The sequence below is a fragment of the Pseudophryne corroboree genome, chromosome 11 (genome assembly GCF_028390025.1).
Source record: "Pseudophryne corroboree isolate aPseCor3 chromosome 11, aPseCor3.hap2, whole genome shotgun sequence".
Classification (NCBI taxonomy): Eukaryota; Metazoa; Chordata; class Amphibia; order Anura; family Myobatrachidae; genus Pseudophryne; species Pseudophryne corroboree.
The window spans coordinates 149,195,684-149,218,261 of NC_086454.1; the positions used below are offsets into that span (position 1 = coordinate 149,195,684).

Below are 22,578 nucleotides of genomic sequence, written 5' to 3' on the forward strand. Positions count from 1 at the left end.
CTACGTTTCCCCCTTCTTATGCTATGTATTCCCCCTTCATGTTGCTGCTTGGCAATGCATTTTACAGCAAAAAAACTTAGTGTACGTGAGTATACCTGGCCAATAAAGCGGATTCTGATATATATATATATATATATATATATATATATATATATACATACATATATACTGTATATATATTTATTGTTGAATGAAAATAAAAGCCCTGTATTTTATATTTTTATAGATTTTTATTTACACCATAAACTTTATATTGTTTTATACTAAATGTTAGATTGACTTTTAGAAATTGTCACATAAATCTCTGGAGACATTTCTCCTTATTTCTTAGCTTCATCATCTTCAAGACTGTAGCCATATAATTTTCTGAGCCGCTCTTCATGTTTCTGCATCAGAATCTCTTGCTGTTTGTGGTTTCCATTAGCCCTACACAAAGAAACATCCATACATACATTAACTATAAAAAACTCAATTAAAAAACTTGCTGAAGACCTTCATCTCCCAGAGGAACACTCACCCAGATTAGATTGCAAGCATGAATGAGAAAGGCCACAATATGTTTAACTAAAAAATAGTCTTCAATCTCACCTCATATCATTTTGGGAACTGTAGAAGACATAGGGTATATTGCACGGCTGCCTAATACTTTCTAAGGAGACTGAGCACACATAACATGTACTATTTACTGTCTTCGCAATTTGAGCTGCCGAATGCCCTGTACACACTGAGCGATAACACTGGACGATATGAACGTCCAATAATTGGTTGCCATGGGCAACTTCTCCACTGGCTCACTTCTCCACACTTTTCACTGCTTCATGAATAGACCCCAAAATCCTTCTCTGCAATGTGGGATGTCTTGATAACCCTAACTCAGGTCAGATCCACCAGTTATGAAAGAAATGTATTAAAGGCTGGCTTTCAGCAGAAGGCAAGTGCCCAAAGCTTACGTTTCTTCCTTTTCATGCCTCAGATTTAGGGTTATATCCAATCACCCGTGCTGAATTGTCAGGAGCAAAAAACATGAGTTTTTCGCTACTTTCCTGATGTTTCACCGATAATTTTTTTTTCCACGGTACCCAATTAGGTCTCCCGTAAAAAAACAACAACCTTTTTTGTGAAAAAAAAACCACACAGGTTCAGTGAAACGCCGGCGCTTATCGGGGATTTTGCTTTGCCTGCCTGAGGTAGGTAAAACAAAATCCCTGATAAGCCGTGGCTCGTGATGGCTCATTGGGGCTAACAGGATAGCCCCTGGCGAAGCAATTACTGCTGGTCATTGACTGCGGGTAATTGGATATCGCCCCCTTAATGTGTTTGATTGCCCTTATGTCAAAGAGCTTGGCTGATCACATGCACTTAACCATATCAAAGGGCAAATTGCTAATAAACTACTATGATTCCTAAATATATATTACAAAGAACAAAAACAAAAGAGCAGACAATAAAGATAAAACTGGTGGAAGATTTTAGTAAATAATATTGCCCATAAGCCAAGGGAAGCATGATTCATGTGCCCGAATATCAGGCAGTTGGGGTCATGTGTATTGTATGAGTGATTGCTAAAGAGAATGATCCTTGGCCTCCAAAATTCTGTACACATACATATTCATTCCACCCACACAAGTGGCCACAGGCAGATTCAGCGTAAATGCTTTGTGGATAATGCTTTTTGTTAAAATGTATCTAATAGGATACAGGTTGAGTATCCCATATCCAAATATTCCGAAATACGGAATATTCCGAAATGCAGACTTTTTTGAGGGAGAGTGAGATAGTGAAACCTTTGTTTTTTGATGGCTCAATGTACACAAACTTTGTTTAATACACAAAGTTATTAAAAATATTGTATTAAATGACCTTCAGGCTGTGTGTATAAGGTGTATATGAAACATAAATGAATTGTGTGAATGTAGACACACTTTGTTTAATGCACAAAGTTATAAAAAATATTGGCTAAAATTACCTTCAGGCTGTGTGTATAAGGTGTATATGTAATATAAATGCATCCTGTGCTTAGATTTAGGTCCCATCACCATGATATCTCATTATGGTATGCAATTATTCCAAAATACCGAAAAATCTCATATCCAAAATACCTCTGGTCCCAAGCATTTTGGATAAGGGAGACTCAACCTGTACTGACCAAAGTGCAATGAGAAATTACCAGGCAATTCCAGCGTAAACAGGACATACAGTATTTCCTAGTATTGGGGAGCAATGGTTCATTTCCTGCCTCTTCTTCTTCTACCTTGTAGATGTCAAAACTTCCCAGTACATATTGCTGCACTTTTTCTCCTCTGCTATTATGCTTTTCTTCTTTTTTTTGCTATAGGACCTGGAGGAAACCCTCCAAACAAGAAGAGAACATACAAATTCCAAACTAAAAGGTAACTAAGATGACCATATCAACATAGCTTTTCTTAGGGTTGGGTACGGGATCCCGGCGGTCGGAATCCTGGCAGTCAAAGTACCGACGCCGGAATACCGACCGTCAGAATGCCAGCAGGGGGGACAAGCAGAACGAAGCTCCCTGCGGGCTCGCTATGCATGCCGCGCTGAGGGCTTGGTGGCACACTTTGCTTGCCACAGGTGCTATTCCCACTCCATGGGTGTCGTGGACGCCCAGGAGTGGGAATAGCTGTGGCGGCGCTGCCGGCATTCTGGCGGTCGGGATCCCGGCGTTGGTATTTTGACCGTCGGGATCCCGACTACATCCCCTTTATTAAGTGCAAATTTGGCAAGAAGTAAGGTTTTCTCTGCAGGGTAATTCAAACCTCTATGTTATGATGATCTCACCTATAGAGAAATGACGAGAGAGAGATTTCCTACCAATAATTTATTGAAGCAAATATATATTTGTGTCCATTTTCTTTTGCTTGCCAAACTAACTACAGTATGCACTCACTTGGATTTCTCTCTCCTCTCACTGTAGAAGTTCATAAGTCTCTGCTGCTGTTCATTCATTTCCTTTTGGCGATTTTCTCTTATCTTGCTATAAGACACAAAGACAGTTACCCATCAGCCTGGCCAAAGATGGTGAGCTTGCATCCATCACACATACCGTAGGGTCTGATATCTTAAGCATTTTACAGTACATATTTTGACCAAATCAACACTGAATATTAACATTTGCTCTTCCTTTTTATAGGCATTTACAATAAAAGAAATGAAAAGTTATTATGTATTATTATTTATTACCAATTATTTACATAGCACACACATATTCCGTAGCGCTTTACAGAGAATATTTGGCAATTCACATCAGTCCCTGCACCAGTGGACCTTACACTCTAATACTCCCTATCACATGTGCATGCACACACATTCACACTAGGGTTATTTTTATTTTTTTTGGTGGGGGGCAATTAACCTTCCAGTATATTTTTGGACTGGGGGAGGAAACTGGAGTACCTGGAGAAACCCACGCAAACACGGGGAGAATATACAAGCTTCATACAGTTATGGCCATGGTGGTAATCAAACCCAGTGCCGTAACTAGACATTTTAGCGCTGTGTGCAAGAAACAGCATTGTCGCCCCCCTTTATGTAAAATAGGGGCGTGGCTTCACGGGAAGGGGTGTGGCCACAAAATAATACCAATTCATATTACAGTGCACTGTAGTCTCTATTATTCAAATTATGCCGCACAGTAGCACCACTACATCAGATAGAGTCCCTTTTACTCATTACGGCAGACAGCGTCCCCCCTTTTACATGCGGCAGACAGCGTCCCCCTTTTTACACATTACGGAAGACAGCGTCCCCCTTTTTACACATTACGGAAGACAGTCCCTCTTTTTACACATTACGGCAGACAGCATTCCATTTTTACACATTACGGCAGATAGCGTCCCCTTCTTACACATTACGTCAGACAGCGTCCCCTTCCTACACATTATGGCAGAGAGCGTCCCCTTCTTACATATTACGGCAGAGAGCGTCCCCTTCTTACACATTACGGCAGACAGCGTCCCCCACATTACGGCAGACAGCGTCCCCCTTATTACACATTACGGCAGACAGCGTCCCCTTCTTACACATTACGGCAGACAGCGTCCCCTTATTACACATTATGGCAGACAGCGTCCCCCTTTTTACACATTACGGCAGACAGCGTCCCCCTTTTTACACATTACGGCAGACAGCGTCCCCCTTTTTACACATTACGGCAGACAGCGTCCCCCTTTTTACACATTACGGAAGACAGTCCCTCTTTTTACACATTACAGCAGACAGCATCCCCTTTTTACACATTACAGCAGATAGCGCCCCCTTATTACACATTACGGCAGACAGCGTCCCCCTTTTTACACATTACGGCAGACAGCGTCCCCTTCTTACACATTACGGCAGACAGCATCCCCCTTTTTACACATTACGGAAGACAGTCCCCCTTTTTACACATTATGGCAGACAGCGTCCCCTTATTACACATTACGGCAGACAATGTCCCCCTTATTACACATTACAGCAGACAGACAGAAAAGATAGACAGACAGATAGATAGATACATAGACAGACAGTCGGAATAGATGATACTTACTGTCTCTTTGCTGGCTCAGGCAGTCAGGCTCCTCAGTGCAGCAGCTGCTGGCAGATCCCGGGATGGCTGGGGAGGAGGAGGAGGGAGGGAAGGAGGAGCTGCAGCACCACACTGTAATTGGTGGCACCGCCGCATGCAGCTGTCCCTCTCCTTCCACATTGGCTGGCAGCCACCGCTGTGAATGCTGGGATGAGGGAAGCGCATCCCAGCATTCACAGCAGCAGCGGCCAGCCTATTTGGAAGGAGAGGGACAGCTGTAGCGGCGCCGCCACCAATTACAGTGTGCTGCTGCGTCTCCCTCCTCCCCCTCCCTCCTCACCTGCCCCCAGGGTTGCTCCTCTCCTCGATCCGGCAGTGGGCACACACAGGCGGAATGTAATGAGTCAATATGACTCATTACAATGCTGCTGACTTTAGGGAATGCAAGCAGTTGCGCCCTCAGGGCGACTGCGCTGTGTGCCAGGCACACCTGACCTCAGTTCTGTGAGGCAGTAATGCTAACCATTACACCTTCCATACTGATGATTATGATTGTGCTCATTGAAGCCGTTAATTAACAATATCACATTGATGTGCGATTGTACTACGCAGGGGCGTTTATAGAGGAGGGGCCCCCTATGCAGACCACAGATGGGCCCCCTCCTCTTCCCGTCATTGTAGGCTCCGGCATTGTGCCAGAGTCTACTGTGTATGCGCAGGTCTCTGGAAACATGGCGCACGCCATGTTCCGGAGACTAATTTCACTACTGCGCATGCGCGGCGGCCATTTTGACTGTGATTTTTGCGGTGGCTGCAGCGCCCGACGCGGGACTCCGGAAAGGTAAGTATTAAAACGTGGGTGCAATGTGGCTCTTCCTGGGGCTCGCGTGCACCGCACACATATACAGTAGGACAACAGTTTTCAGCACTGATTCTCAAGTAAGCCCAACAGGGTGCTGGATGCAGTTATAAATGCTTGGCACCCTCTCTAGCTGGTATTGTAGAATAGCACAGTATATATTTTATATGGTTATATGTGTGATAGAATGTATTACGGTTACATCATTTTTCAGTGTCACATTATTTTTCAATGTCTCCAGGTGAGTTATTTAAGCATGTCTAGATTCTTGAATTTGACCCATAAAAGTGCTACTACCAAATGTGGTCAATAGCCACCCGCATTCAGCTTTGCTAGACTGTCTCAGCTAGCAGTCTGCCACGGTGTGCCAGCCAGCCAATGGAACTTTTCCCTAGAAAAGACTGCTGTTAATCTGGGGACAGGGTCCAGGATGTCCACATCCTAATATGATGTATGGCCCTTTGCCCTACCGTGTGAATCTTTAATCTGTCCGAACACTCTTAAACTGCCCAGAGTTGACCACATGCGGAAACGTGCCACCAAGGGGAAGTTAAGCTGACAGATCCTCGGAAATCGTTATCAAAACCCAGCCCAACCAAAGCCACATAACCATGGGAACCAGTTTAAGGTTAAAAGAGGATTTTTCTCTGGCAGCACTCTACTCTTTGGAACATTACTAACAGGTGTGTCAGCTCTTGTTGGGCTGGTCCAGGATTGAGCTGTATTTACACATTCACTGGGCACCCTAGTAATATTATAACCACCTTTCTGTAGAGTTCTATAAAGGTAGTATTTGGGAGAATATACATAACTTGAACCAGGACTGGTGCAATATTGTGGGTCATAGGGTTGGTAAAAAAAATACAGAGGCAATTGCTAAATTATTTGTTTTAGAGACACCCCTGCTGTTTTATGCATTAATACCAAGGATAGTGTAGAGCTCTTAAGGACTCTAACCTTTAATAATATGTTGCACAAGTCAGTATGCGTGAAAACCTCTGTTTATTGTATGTTCATAAGTAAGACATTTGCAGTGTGACAACTTTCAGAATTTAACTTTGTGACTCCTGACCTTGCTCCCACTCCTGTCAGTAAGCTGTAAGTAGTGGGAAAAAGAAGGTCGGAGTTCTAAGTGACGGGATGACAACAGGAAAGATATTCAAATAGGTCTCTCTAAAATGAGAAGGGACTTCTGGAAAGTGAAATGTACACAGCAGTAGAGAGGGTCAATGGCCTACCCACTGGGTTTGGAAAGTATGACATGGGCTTCTGCTGACACAAACATCTGTCTGCAGACAGATCCATCTCGGTGATGCTTAGGGCCTTGATGACAGTGGAAGGACAGGCTTTCTGAGGAACCGAATGAAGAGCAGCCTGACTAATAAAATAGCTGTATGTTTCGAGAGATTGTAGTTTAATGTGTACTCTCATTGGGGAGGATAACCTGGCTGACTCTCAATTATAGTCATAACAGGTTGAAATGCTGAGAATGCCAATTCCAATCATCTCTCCAGCCAGGTATACTGTACCTGGCTGTTGTAAAATCATAATAAATATTGTAGTTCAGTTTTGGATATCCATCCCTTCTGATGAAATCTACACCTGATGGGTTACAGCATATCATTGCACTGCACCATGTTATTATACAAGCCAAGGAACTACACCGCCCAGCTATGCTAGCTGGTAGACACACCTTTTATAGTGCTCATAGCTATAACTATTGCACATACTGCTTCCTCTAAACAATGACTTAATAGGCTTCCAAGAACTCTAGACCTTTTTGCAATCTAAGTGCCTATTTCAGAGATGGTTGCTGATGTACGAAAATATGCAAATCTCACAGCCATCGGGAAGTATACTAAAACGCCCAGTCTGTGTCTCTGGATTTTGTGTATGAAGCCGCAACCATCGACTGAACATCAGTTGATCATTAAACTTCACAGTGAACTTATGGTCGCGTAAATGGGGGTTGGAAATAAGCCTCATTTTAATGGGATCCCAGTCTGTGGCATGCCTCTGAAATGGTCACAATTCGTCGACATTTGAGTTGCCACCCCCACCCCGTTAACAGCCACAACCAATCTGTCACTAACTTTGCAAAAAAAAATCCTCTCTGCGACCGCTGTCACAAGACCCTTGTGACTCATGCACAGTAGAATAAACATTGCCCATTTGCTATAATACTGGCGTCCGTCTCTGGATCAGGCCCGAAGTTATGTTGTGATTATTTTTAGAATTAATCTTTTAACTTGTTTTATAGAGAAGTTTTTTTCTACTTTCACAAATTGTGAATAGGAGCTTCAGCCTGTCAGTAAGTGTGATGCAAGTGTAAATGATGCTGACTGTGAGAGGAGACTGTGACACAGCTGCTGTAAAGTATCTGGAGTCAGAAGACCTACTATTTGGTCCTTTTTTCATTTGCTGTTTGGTAACCTCCCTCTCGCCAAATGGAAGTTTGGGAGTGCAAAAGAGTGACCAATCAGAAACACAGATGCACTTTTTCTTAATAGAGAAATTTGGGAGCTTATTTCATAACATGATCCAGAGAAGAGTGATGTGACCAATGTAGTCATACTATTGAGAGATAATAACTGATTGGTTGGAATGAGTTACTGCATGTGTTACATTTGCATTATTTAGTAAACACAAATAATAAAATAACAGATTATAAATTAAATTCAAAGTGACCATAATAAATTACATAATTACCTGTAAAACTCGTAGTGTACAAGAATGCTTGCGGTAGCCAAGAAAATGCAATATAAAACCAGGTATCTATTGCGCTGCTCCTGCTCGTGAACAGACTCTTTCCACTTTCCCCTTGGAGGAAACTGGGACCAGTACCGTTCACTATCTTTTGATGCAGAGCTGAGAGGATGTAAAGGCAGGCGTCAGTAAGGCCATATTTATAATGGAAAAGCATATAAGGTAGAGCAATATATATTAATAGAGAAAACTCTGAAAGGGAAAAGCAAAGCAAGCAATGGGGGGGGGGGGGGGGGATATTTTGGTTTTATCTAACTGTTAATGACTTCTTTGTGACCTCATCAAGCACAGCATTCCTCCCCCTGCCCCTATGTGTTTATATCAAAGAAAGAAGGAATTTCCTGATATCAAGGCATCTTGGAGATAAGAAGATAAGAGAACCAGGATGCAGAAGGCAATAATGACGCAGAAGGAAAGGATTGGGGGGTGTATGTAGACAGCAAGAAAGAGAAAGTGGAAAAGAGAGAAGTCAGAGAAACAGCAGATCATATGGAACACATACATTTATCAGCAAAGGGAAATACTGCAGGAGACACATAGAGATAGATAAACATGGTTATGTACAAAGATTGGGTGGTTACCTGTAAAAGGATCCCTGGTCTTTGTTATAAGTTTGCTTCCAGTTCTGGCCTCTGCTGGAGGCGGTATTTTGGGTGCTGTTTGAAGAATCCCAGAATCCTCTCTGTATTGCCTCCAAAATCTGGTCATAATCTCTGCGAGAGGAATCTTTGCTCAACACCTTATACGCTTCGTTAAGGCGCACAAACTGGGCATGCAGAAGAGGGTTCGAGGGATCGCTATCAGGATGGCACTGAGATGAAAAAAAGAAATTAAATGCAATAGCTGTAGGAGGAGAAGATGCACTTATCAAATGGACCTTACACAAGATATACACTACCGCTAATTGATTCCAAAACACCCCCAGAATTCTCTGTAAAGGATAAACCTGATACGTGTGTTTTGCACAGAAATGAGGCCACCTGCTGTGACTTGTGTGTACTTCAATCTCCATGAAGCAACGCCCCCTAACCTAAAGGTCACACCCTAACCACGAGGCCATGCCTCCTAACCACGAGGTCACGCCTCCTAATTTTGGATCCCTCTTTCTGAACCACAGAAGTTGGGAGGTATGCCAACAGCCGGATCATTCCTGATTCCTGAAAATAAACAACTTATGCACACAAGGTCACGAGGTGCTCATAATGACGTCATATACATGCCCAATGCTGTTTTGAAACCAATGAGTCAATACATACATAGTGGGAGAATTCCAGTGTTGGCCTTGTATTGTGATACTGTGAACACTTGTGAAAACGTGTAAAGTGGCCTCATAAATGGGTTGCTACAAGACAAGTGGGCTGCAACAGGAGCTGAAACTATAGACAAGTTGACCACCAGAATGCGCCGTCTTTGCACTGCTGTGATCGCCGCTAAAGGTGGATACATTGAGGAGAAAAATGTAAGGAAATCAAAACTCAATTTATTTGTAAATAATGTGTTTGAGTATAAAACATGTTTATTTGCAAAAATAAATGTATATTCATCACAAACTAGCTTTTTTGGTCCTTTACATTCCAAACAATTGATGATTTGGATGTTGTATTGAAATTAATGAGCTGTAGTGTACATATCAAAATAAATATTTCTATATTTAACTACACATGAGAACAGTAGAGACCCGATCGGGAGCAAGTAAATCAATGGCCTGCCGAGTATGAGGGGGAAGTGAGTGGTGGGCTTGGATACAAATAAATGTTTCCATCCTGCTATTTCCCTTTAAATTGTTAACTTAAGCTAATTTAGCAAGTCTATATCAGTAAGTGTCAGCAGAACAAACCTACCTTCAATTTAATGTGTACCCCTTATCACAAATTAAGATTTCCTCATGCAATAACATACATATACACTACGTAGGCAAAAGTGTTTGGAAGCCAACCCCACACACACAATAAAAATGGTGTGCTCCTGCAGCAGACACGTGTTCGTGAAGGTATAGAATGGGTACAGCGGCATTGATTAGAGCAGTTGCTAATGAAATGGCTTTGCCAGGAGTTTGAAGAGGGGATCATCATAGGCTGTGCAATGTCATGTTTCCAGGGGCAATGCTGAACTGGTATACAGAAAATTTGGTAAGCCAGCTGGACTGGCTTAACCCCACTGAGAACCTCTGGGACAAATAGGAGCAACAGGTGCGTTCTAGACCGCCTTGACCTTCTTTAGTGTCACAGTTGGTCACTGTATTTAAGGCGGAATGGAAAAACATACCTCCTGCTGTTGTCCAGAAACTTGTGGACAGTTTGCCAAGAAGGGTGACTGCAGTAATCACTTTAATGGATATTCACAAATGCTCACTTATGTGCTTCTCACTCTTTATTTTTTTTTTGTAATGTTTCGCCTCATCTTTCCAATTTATTGTCATTTTCCAGTTCTTATTTTCATAAAACTAAAAGTGCAAACAAATAATGAACTGTGAGTTTGAAAATATACTTTTAGAGCCTACTGGTTTGCAATGAAAATATTTTCTGGAACAAATGTAAAAGTGTAATTTGTAATACAGACAAATATGTTGACTGTCTAAAGAAGTTAACATTTACTAATAGTGTCGGACTGGGGCATGAAGGGCCAACTGGGGGAACACGGTAGTAGGGGCACATGTTTAGGGGTGTGGCCAGCCCCCACATTACTTTACCTAACCAATGGAGAGTGCATAGACAGGGGAACCTTGATAAAAATAATGTATATATAGTAAATACTGCTAGTGCATGCATGATAATGTACCAAGGACACAGACTCGGATCACCATCGTTACCATCTGTCTGATGGCGGACCGCTATGAAGCTGACTCAGACTGACCACAGTATCCGGACAGCTGGGTACAGGAAGTCTGTGTCCAACGGAGCAGACCCTAGGCCCGGCACAGCTATACAACGGGAATGACACGTGCCTGTTTTGAAGAACGGTGCCGGTAGCTGCTCCGCCCACCAAAGCGGCAGCATGTCAGTCATTCTGCAGCTGACAGGGGGCTGCGAGCAATATCACAAGAACAGTTTTGCACAAGCGTAAAATGGGTCTTGTGCCTGCACAGCACACAAACATCGGATTTGTACGATAACCATCGGGTTTGCAAAGAAATTCGAATCAGACCCTAAATCACAAAAGGTGACGCAGAATAACTGCTCTTGCTAGATTTGTCTACAGAGAGAGAGAGGAATGAATATACTGAGTACATTTTGTCTGCCCTTAAAGATACACTGCAGATTAACAACTGATAGTCATTCGAAAACAGAATTCTTTCTCAGAGAATAATGGGGGATGTAGATAAAACAGTGTAAAGAGTGATCGTAGTTTTCTTATGTGAAATTACTCCGATATGTCATGTCAGTACTTGTCTGGACATTTGTAGTAAAAGAACAGTAACTCATAACATTTACATTTTCAGATATGAACCATGGAAGTAAAACATGTTTTATTGTTAGCCTGAATTCCACTGCAATTGTTGTTCAGTAATACAATGGAGGTCATTCCGAGTTGTTCGCTCGCAAGCGGATTTTAGCAGATTTGCTCATGCTAAGCCGCCGCCTACTGGGAGTGAATCTTAGCATCTTAAAATTGCGAACGATGTATTCGCAATATTGCGATTACACACCTCGTAGCAGTTTCTGAGTAGCTTCAGACTTACTCAGCATCTGCGATCAGTTCACTGCTTGTCGTTCCTGGTTTGACGTCACAAACACACCCAGCGTTCGCCCAGACACTCCCCCGTTTCTCCGGCCACTCCTGCGTTTTTTCCGGAAACGGTAGGGTTTTTTCCCACACGCCCATAAAACGGCCTGTTTCCGCCCAGTAACACCCATTTCCTGTCAATCACATTACGATCGCCAGAACGATGAAAAAGCCGTGAGTAAAATTACTAAGTGCATAGCAAATTTACTTGGCGCAGTCGCAGTGCGAACATTGCGCATGTGCATTAAGCGGAAAATCGCTGCGATGCGAAGATTTTTACCGAGCGAACAACTCGGAATGAGGGCCAATATTTCTTCCTCACTCCATTACACAGATCTGAGCCCTCCACATCTTGAGGAGCAAGTCCTAATGGCATCTAATAATGGCTAAAGGCTAACAATACAACCTGTGGCATCAGTAGCCCTGCCCCTGTGCATGAGCCAACCAATACGATCCACATATTTTCTGAGAAGCAAGGATGACAAGCTGTCAGTCACTGCCTAGCTGCTTTGTTGAAGCACTCCAACCTAACATGGGGGTTGATGTATTAAGCAGCGATAAGAGTGGACCATTTATCCATAGCAACCCATCCGCTTCTACCTATTAATTCATAGGCTGTGCTAGATAAATATGTAGAAGCTGATGGGTTGCTATGAGCAACTCCTCCACTGCTCCATTACTTTCTCTGCTTGACACATTAACCCCATGACAACCTGTTGTCAGACAGTGAAACCAGGGCGTGGGGTGCTTATTTAGTAGAGTAACTGTGTATGTATATCATTCAGCTCAGAAATATGCAGCTGTTACTATATATTAATGTGAAATAGTGGCTTTAATTCCACTTTGTACAGACAGCATTGAATGGGTTCAGAATGTAATACCAGCAGTTGGGATGCCGGTGGTCATATGCAGAGAGCAGCATGGTCATATGCAGAGAGCTGCATGGTCATATGCAGAGAGCAGCATGGTCATATGCAGAGAGCAGCATGGTCATATGCAGAGAGCAGCATGGTCATATGCAGAGAGCAGCATGGTCATATGCAGAGAGCAGCATCCTGACACTGGACAGGGTAAGTATTTTTACCCTCCCCACTCCTAACCCTCAGGAGGTGGCGGCTACGGCTAACCCTTGGGGGGTGGCGGCTACGGCTAACCACCCCCCTAGTGCCTAACCCTAACCCCGATACTTACCTTTGGGATGTCGGCTGTCAGTGTCCTGACGCCAGTCTCCTGAGTGGTGTCTGGACTCCAGCACCGGCAACATGACCGCCGGGATGCCAAATGCATCCCGATTTATCAATTAGCCTTCAGAACTTTTCTTTTACATCAAATATATATTATATTTTCAGAAAGAAATACAAAAAAGTACAATTCAAACCCCCCCCCCCCCCCACCACCACCTTCCATCAGAACAAATAAGTACAATGAACACTTGTACATCGATATGGACACAGTGTCGACACTGTCAACAATTCATTTTTAGGTTTAGGCTGAGGTAAGGGCTACAGGGGATCATTCTGATTTGATCGCTAGCTGCCGTTGTTCGCAGCGATCAGGCTTAAAATTGGCATTTCTACGCATGCGTATGCACCGCAATGCGCACACGAGATGTACGGGTACAAAGTCCTTTGTGGTTCTGCACAGGTTCTAGCGAAGCTTTCAGTTGCACAGCAGAACGCAGGAAGATTGACATGAAGTGGGCGTTTCTGGGTGGCAACCGACCGTTTTTAGGGAGTGCTTACAAAAACGCAGGTGTGTCGGGGAAAACGCAGGCGTGGCTGGGCGAACGCTGGGCGGGTGTGTGACGTCAAAAGCCGTCCCTCCATCGTTAGAATCGACGCACACGAAGAGTAACTACAGGGCTGGTCTTGTTTTGCACAAACTGATTTTGCAGGCGCTCGGCTGCACAGGCGTTTGCACTTCTGCAAAGCGAAAATACACTCCTCAGTGGGCGGCGACAATGCGTTTGCACGGCTGCTAAAAGTAGCTAGCGAGCGATCAACTCGGAATGACCCCCACAATCATCTGAAAAAGCTGTCGACATGCCGACATTCACAATGTTGATATTTTGGCAATGTTAACACGATGCTCATGTCGAAAAACAAGATTTATGGTAAGAACTTACCTTTGTTAAATCTCTTTCTGCGAGGTACACTGGGCTCCACAAGGATAGACATTGGGGTGTAGAGTAGGATCTTGATCCGAGGCACCAACAGGCTCAAAAGCTTTGACTGTTCCCAGAATGCATAGCGCCGCCTCCTCTATAACCCCACCTCCCGGCACAGGAGCTCAGTTTTTAGTAAACCAGCCCAATGCAGTAGCACCACACTCTCACGACAGAAGTGTCAGCGGCTAATGCCATACCAACCCAAAGAAGCTAAGTGCGTCAGGGCGGGCGCCTTGTGGAGCCCAGTGTACCTCGCAGAAAGAGATTTAACAAAGGTAAGTTCTTACCATAAATCTCGTTTTCTGCTGCGGGGTACACTGGGCTCCACAAGGATAGACATTGGGGATGTCCTAAAGCAGTTCCTTATGGGAGGGTACGCACTGTAGTGGGCACAAGAACCCGGCGTCCAAAGGAAGCATCCTGGGAAGCGGCAGTATCGAAGGCATAGAACCTTATGAACGTGTTCACAGAGGACCACGTAGCCGCCTTGCACAATTGTTCAAGGGTCGCACCACGGCGGGCCGCCCAAGAGGGTCCAACAGACCGAGTAGAATGGGCCGTAATGTGAGCAGGAGCTGACAGACCAGCCCTCACATAAGCATGAGCAATCACCATTCTAATCCATCTGGCCAAAGTTTGCTTGTGAGCAGGCCAGCCCCGTTTGTGAAATCCAAACAGCACAAAGAGAGAATCATATTTCCTAATAGAAGCAGTTCTCTTCACATAGATACGGAGAGCCTGTACCACATCCAAAAACCGCACTTTGGGAGACAGATCAGGAGAAACAAGTGCCGGAACCACAATCTCCTGGTTAAGGTGGAACGAAGAAACCACCTTAGGTAAATATCCGGGACGAGTCCTAAGAACCGCCCGGTCACGGTGAAATATCAGATATGGGGAACTACAAGACAAGGCACCCAAATCCGACACTCTTCTAGCTGAAGCAATAGCCAGCAGAAACACCACCTTAAGGGAAAGCCACTTAAGATCAGCTGAACCAAGGGGTTCAAATGGAGACTCTTGTAACGCCTCCAAAACCACCGACAAGTCCCAAGGAGCCACAGGCAGGACATAGGGAGGTTGGATACGCAACATGCCCTGAGTAAAGGTATGCACACCAGGAAAGGTCGCAATCTTTCTCTGAAACCACACCGACAAGGCAGATATTTGAACCTTGAGGGAGGCCAGCCGCAGGCCTAAGTCCAGGCCCTGCTGAAGAAAAGCCAACAACTTGGCAATACTAAACTTGGAAGCGTCATAATGGTTAGATGCGCACCAAACAAAGTAAGAATGCCAGATTCTATAGTAAATCCGAGCAGAAGCCGGTTTCCGGGCCCGCAACATAGTTTGAATGACCGCCTCAGAAAATACTTTAGCCCTCAAGACAGAAGCTTCAAGAGCCACGCCGTCAAAGACAGCCGGGCTAGGTCCTGGTAGACACAGGGGCCCTGAACGAGGAGGTCTGGGCGTTGTGGAAGTAGAATTGGACGCTCTGACGATAGGCCCTGTAGGTCTGAGAACCAGTGCCGTCTGGGCCATGCTGGAGCTATGAGAAGCAGAATTCCTCTTTCTTGCTTGAACTTCCGAATTACCCTGGACAGGAGTGACACCGGAGGGAACACGTACGGCAGCCGAAACCTCCACGGCACCACCAGCGCATCCACGAATGCTGCTTGAGGATCCCTTGTCCTTGCTCCGAAGACCGGAACCTTGTGATTGTGTCGAGATGCCATCAGATCTATGTCTGGAAGGCCCCACTTTTCCACTAGGAGTTGAAACACTGCTGGATGGAGGCCCCACTCTCCGGCGTGTACGTCCTGACGACTGAGAAAGTCCACTTCCCAATTCAGGACTCCCGGAATGAATATTGCCAATATGGCCGGTAGATGGCGTTCCGCCCAATGTAGAATCCGTGAGACTTCCTTCATTGCCCAACGGCTTCGAGTGCCGCCTTGATGATTTATGTAAGCCACTGTGGTGGCGTTGTCCGACTGTACTTGGACAGGACGGTTCTGAATTAAATGCTGGGCCAGGTTCAATGCATTGAAGACCGCCTGCAATTCCAGAATGTTGATCGAGAGGAGAGATTCCTCCTTGGTCCACCGACCCTGAAGGGAGTGTTGCTCCAGCACCGCGCCCCAACCTCTTAGACTGGCATCTGTCGTCAACAGGACCCAGTCGGATATCCAGACAGGACGGCCCATGCACAATCGTTGGTCCTGGAGCCACCAGTGCAGCGACAGACGGACCTCCGGAGTCAATGAGATCATGTGAGACCTGATCCGGTGAGGCAGGCCGTCCCACTTGGCTAGAATCAGCCTCTGGAGGGGGCGAGAATGGAATTGAGCATACTCCACCATGTCGAATGCTGACACCATGAGGCCCAGCACCTGCATCGCCGAATGTATCGACACTTGCGGATGAGAAAGGAAGCAACGAATCCTGTCCTGAAGCTTCAGGACTTTCTCCTGAGACAAGAACAACCGCTGGTTGTGAGTGTCCAATAGCGCTCCCAACCGTGCTCTGAGCAGGGACCAGGGAGGATTTCTTCCAGTTGATGAGCCACCCGTGGGCTTGTAGAAACCGGACAGTCATATCCAGATGACGTAGGAGAAGTTCTGGGGAATTTGCCAGGATTAACAAGTCGTACAGATACGGCAGTATCCTGACCCCTTGACGGCGGAGTACCACCGTCATCACCGCCATGAATTTGGTGAAGACTTGCGGAGCTGTAGTTAAACCAAAAGGTAACACCCGAAACTGGTAATGGAGGTTGCCAATCGCAGACCTCAAGTATTGCTGATGTGACACTGCTATAGGAATATGCAGGTAAGCATCCTGTATGTCCAGGGAGACCATGTAGTCCCCAGGTTCCAAGGCCAGAACTATAGAGCGAAGGGTTTCCATACGGAACTTGGAATCTTTCGCAAACCTGTTCAATGCCTTGAGGTTGAGAATGGGCCGGGAGGACCCATTCGGTTTTGGGACCAGAAACAGCGGAGAATAGTACCCCCGGCCCCTCTGAGTAAGAGGCACCTGTACTATGACTCCTGTATCCAGGAGGGTCTGTACCACCGAATGTAGAGTGTTTGCCTTTGTCTGGTCCAACGGGACGTCTGTCCGGCAAAATCGATGAGGGGGTCGGTTTTTGAAGGCTATGGCGTAACCTCGAGTGACGACATCCCGTACCCAGGCATCTGAAGTGGTCTTCAACCATTCCTGGGTATACCCTAGAAGCCGGTCGCCCACCCTGGGATCCCCCAGGGGGAGGCCCGCCCCCGTCATGTGGCAGGCTTATCCATCTTGGAAGCTGGCTGACGAGCAGCCCAGGCTCTTTTGGGCTTCGGCTTACTAGGTTTGGAAGTGCGGGCCTGCTTGTTGTACGCCTGACCTTTTGCTTTACCTGAAGGACGAAAGGGGCGAAAGGAAGTACCTGTAGCCTTCGACACAGAAGGAGCGGTACTTGGCAGACAGGCAGTTTTGGCAGTAGCCAAATCAGCCACTATCTTATTTAAGTCCTCCCCAAACAGAATATCTCGCTTGAAAGGGAGTACCTCCAGGGTTTTTCTAGAGTCCAGATCCACAGACCAGGATCTCAGCCACAATATCCGGCGAACCAGGACTGATGTAGTAGAGGCCTTGACCGCTAGGATACCGGCATCAGAAGCCACCTCTTTAATATAGTGAGAAGCTGTGACAATATACGACAAGCATTGTCTAGCATGGTCAGAAGAGATTTCAGCTTCTAACCCTAGGGCCCATGCTTCAATAGCCTCTGCAGCCCATGTTGCTGCAATAGTGGGCCTTTGTGCAGCACCCGTGAAGGTGTAAATCGCTTTCAGACAACCCTCCACACGTTTATCCGTAGGCTCTTTTAGAGACGTGACGGTAGTGACAGGTAGAGCTGAGGAAACCACCATCCTAGCCACATGTGAGTCTACTGGAGGAGGCATTTCCCAATTTTTAGACAACTCTGGCGCGAGGGGATAGCGAGCCAGCATCTTCTTTTGAGGCACAAACTTCTCACCCGGGTTTCCCCAGGGTTCCTGACGTATATCCACTAGGTGGTCAGAGTGAGGTAAAACTTGTTTAACCACCTTCTGACGCTTGAACCTATCTGGTTTCTTAGGAGGGGCGGATGGCTCGGGTTCATCCGTAATCTGTAAAATTAACTTAATAGCCTCCAAAAGATCAGGAACATCCACATGTGAACTACCCTCCCCATCAGCAGTATCTGTGTCAGAATCTGTGGGGTCAGTGTAAGTGCCATCTTCATCAGACGAGGTGTCAGTGACAGCAGTGGATTGTGAGGAGATAAGAGCTCGCTTAGAGGACCCCTTTGTCTGAGGCGAGCGAGGGTCAAACTTTTTAGTAGTCAAGGACTGGTTCAACTTCTTCAACTGAGCAGATAAATTGTCTGCCCACGGCGGGTTAGCTGCAGGGACCACATACGGTTGCACCGGCATAGGAGGTCCCATAGGGGGTGTTAGTTTATTAACTAGCGTATGTAGAAGCGTGGAGGAAGTAGCCCACAGTGGGTCATTATGTACCTCCGTTGCCACAGTCCCACTGGGGGGCAAGGAGCCCCCAGAACCAGAGCCCACAGCTTCTATATTCTCCTCATAGGGATCTGTGGCTTCAGCAACACCGGCAGTGTGTTCAGCCCCAGAACCGTTACCTTCAGAAGCAGACATGATATAACTTGCAGTATCAGGTAACACAGTACAATTGGCAGCAGCACAATACCTCTTACCCAAACCCCTGTGCAGTGTAGTCCGCACAAGCAGGGATACAGGAGAGATATGGTGACTAAAATCACAGAGAAAAATACGTATTAAAGTATATCTTGTGAAAATCCTATATAATTATAAAACCTGACGCACCAAGCCCCCTCAGGTTATAGAATATAGGGATAGCAAGTTGAGTGAGAGACACGAAATGGAAACTACTCAGCAAGCTAATGCACACACATATAGTCACAGTTAAGCAATGCAGAGGTTATTACTAACAATAATACTGCACTGGACCAGCTTATATAGCTATGTAGTCAATAGATATAACACTGCACAGTAAGAACTGGATGTATATCACAGGGTACTTGTACTAGAGGACCCTGACTAAATGCACTCTTTCTTAACTAACACTGTCTAATTGACATGTAAGTGTCATGTAAAGTCACAGCGCTGACAACCAGGCGGCTTTACACAGGAGGATTTGCCCAAGCAGTCCCAGGAACAGTGTAACTGAGAGAAATGGCGCCCAAATACTGACAGGGAGTGAGGGAGAGACAGATATGCAGCTCCAGGGCGGGAACATTTGCTGAAAATGGCGCCCTGGTGCTGGGGGAGGGGCTCCAGGTCTAAGCCTTATCCCCCTGCTGGCAAAACCACCGGCTACTGCGGGCTACTAGTAAAACGGTTTTAAGGGAAAACCTGACCTGCACCCATGCCCTGGTGGTCTAGTGGGATCGCCTGTACTGCCACAGTGTCCACCGCCAGCGCGCGCGGCCAGCCTCCCTCTGACCGCGCCGGATCGCGATAAAGTACGGGCCCACGAGCGGGATCCACTCACCACCTCCCGAAGCGCGGCCACGCGATCCCGGAGAGCCCCCATCGTGTGTGCCTGACCATAGAAGAAAACCGGAGCCTCCTGCTGTAGTTACCCGGCAACCAGGGCTCGGGAGTGTACAGCGCCGCTGGGGAGAGATGGAGCTGCAGCAGTGAATGTCACTAGACATGTACACACTGCTCCTCCCTTGAGGTCTTTACTTTTCTTCTCAAAAAGCTCTTCTTAGGGCTGCCCAGAGCAGCCCCTCTGTTATATGCCTGCTATCTGCGGCACCAACTACAAAACTGAGCTCCTGTGCAGGGAGGCGGGGTTATAGAGGAGGCGGCGCTATGCATTCTGGGAACAGTCAAAGCTTTTGAGCCTGTTGGTGCCTCGGATCAAGATCCTACTCTACACCCCAATGTCTATCCTTGTGGAGCCCAGTGTACCCCGCAGCAGAAATTCGGAATGTCTACATACCGTACTCCACCATCTACATCACCTTACCTCCTAGCTAGCCCTGCAGCATCAGTGGATGGTAGGAGCCCTCTATCAGGAGTATGGGGCAAAGAACAACTGCTGTTTTTCTTTTGGGAAGAGAGGAATTTATGGCAAATCTTAAAAGTGAACAAAGAGTTCATGATCATGTCAAAGCCAGATGTGGTTTACACCAACTTCTATGACCGGGCCCATTTTCATGGGTTTAAGTTTCGGACAATGACTTTTCAATGTTGCAGTCTACCAAAGTTATTATAGTGCTTTCAAAAAAATGCATTCAGTCGCCACACTTTCACAAAAAATGCTAATTGTTTTGTCTCTTTCATTTATATTCACGAAGTTCACCCAAGAAAATGAAATATAAAATAGCAGCTATTACAACCAGTAGTCATTTTGGGTATGTCTGTATTCACTTGAACATAATAATGTGGCAGTATATATATATGTAATTTCTACATTATTGGGGAGTGGCTATATACACAGCTTGAGGTCTTGTCACAGATTCCCCCCTGGGATAACAGGACTATGACTGTACCACTGAAGGACATCTATGTTCTGCACATCCCACTAGTGTCCCTTTTGCTGAAGTACAAACTTCACTACCGGTTTGAGCTTTATGGCAGATGTTTCTCTTCAGGATTTTTCTGCAATATGCATCATTCATCTTACCATTATATCCAATAGGTTTGGCTAAAAAATAAATAAATCTCCCCATAGCATGATGCCCCAACTATAATGGCTCACAGTGTGCATGGTGTCACCTGACTGGGGTGCAGTGTTTCATTTTGCATTCATGCTAAAATGCCCCACAAATCCACATATCTTTCTACCACATCTCAGGGTATTCTAGAAGGCAAAGTATAGTTTTTTTTTCAGTTAGCGATTCTTTTTAGTCAACCTCACAGAATGGTCCTTTTGCTGGAATGTCTTGGAGGTTGTTGACCCATGTACTGTACATCACTTTTGTAATCGCAGCCACAGACTTTAGTGTCACAGTGTCCTTCTTCCAGTTATGTACTACAGACTGCATGAGCTCCAAGGGAACTTTAATGCCTTGGTAATGGTCTTGTACCCACCACCAGATTTATTTTGTAAAGGTACATTTTTTTTCATATGCGTTTAGTAGATTGTGGGAAGGCTTTGGATTTTACACACGCGCATGTGCAGCAACCCAGGATTTTGCTTAGTGTGAATGCAAACAACCGAGGACTAAATCCCGGTTCCCCGACCCTGCTCCTGACCAGGGTCATGGAGCTGAGACCCGGGAATTTGTCGGCTGCTAGACCCGGCAAATTCCCATGTCACATGTCTGAAAGCAGCATAATTACTCCACGGTTCATTGGGAAAAAAGCCTAATTCAGTGTAGATCAAATCTTGATAACTAGTTATGAAACCTGTGTTGGGAGCTGAATACTCGAGACGTAGTTGGAGTTGGTTTTAGCAGCAATTTGGAAATATTGGGCCTAATTCAGATCTGATCACAGCAGCAAATTTGGTAGCTATTGGGCAAAACCATGGGGGTCATTCCGAGTTGTTCGCTCGCAAGCTGCTTTTAGCAGATTTACTCACGCTAAGCCGCCGCCTACTGGGAGTGAATCTTAGCTTCTTAAAATTGCGAGCGACGTATTCGCAATATTGCGATTACACCTCTCTTAGCAGTTTCTGAGTAGCTCCAGACTTACTCGGCATCTGCGATCAGTTCAGTGCTTGTCGTTCCTGGTTTGACGTCACAAACACACCCAGCGTTCGCCCAGACACTCCCCCGTTTCTCCAGCCACTCCCGCGTTTTTCCCTGAAACGGTAGCGTTTTTCCGCACACCCCCATAAAACGGCCAGTTTCCACCCAGTAACACCCACTTCCTGTCAATCACACTACGATCACCAGAACGATGAAAAAGCCGTGAGTAAAATTCCTAACTGCATAGCAAATTTACTTGGCGCAGTCGCACTGCGGACATTGCGCATGCGCACTAAGCGGAAAATCGCTGCGATGCGAAAAAAAATACCGAGCGAACAACTCAGAATGACCACCCATGTGCACTGTAGTGTGTGTGTGCGTGTGTGTGTGTGGGGGGGGCTGATATAACATGTGCAGATAGAGTTAGATTTGGGTGGGTTGTATTGTTTCTGTGCAGAGTAAATACTGGCTGCTTTATTTTTACACTGCATTTTAGATTTCAGTTTGAACACACCCCACCCAAATCTAACTCTCTCTGCACATTTTATATCTGCCCCTGCCCCCTGCAGTGCACATGGGGCCTAATTCAGATCTGTTCGCTCGCTAGCAATTTTTGCAGCGCTGCGAATAGATAGACGCCGCCTTTAGGGGAGTGTATTTAAGCTTTGCAAGTGTGCGAAGGCGCGTGCAGCCGCCCTGTACAAAAACAGCTTGTGCAGTTTCTGAATAGCACTGACCTTACTCAGCCGCTGTGATCACTTCAGCCTATTCGAGCCCGGAATTGACGTCAGACACCCGCCCTGCAAACGCTGACA

General features: G+C 45.7%; 1 protein-coding gene across 2 annotated transcripts in view; it reads right to left on the reverse strand.

The window, feature by feature from the left end:
- Positions 1-210: 210 nt before the first annotated feature.
- DNAJC4 (DnaJ heat shock protein family (Hsp40) member C4) overlaps positions 211-22,578 on the reverse strand; it is a 114,409-nt gene continuing 92,041 nt past the window's right edge. For both annotated transcript variants that reach the window (XM_063944954.1, XM_063944953.1), the window contains exons 4-7: positions 8,732-8,961; positions 8,094-8,252; positions 2,909-2,995; positions 211-426 (exon numbers count right to left, since the gene is read on the reverse strand). In XM_063944954.1, coding sequence (XP_063801024.1) covers positions 321-426; positions 2,909-2,995; positions 8,094-8,252; positions 8,732-8,961 — 582 coding nt within the window. In that variant the 3' untranslated portion in view covers positions 211-320. The remainder of the gene's footprint in view (positions 427-2,908; positions 2,996-8,093; positions 8,253-8,731; positions 8,962-22,578) is intronic.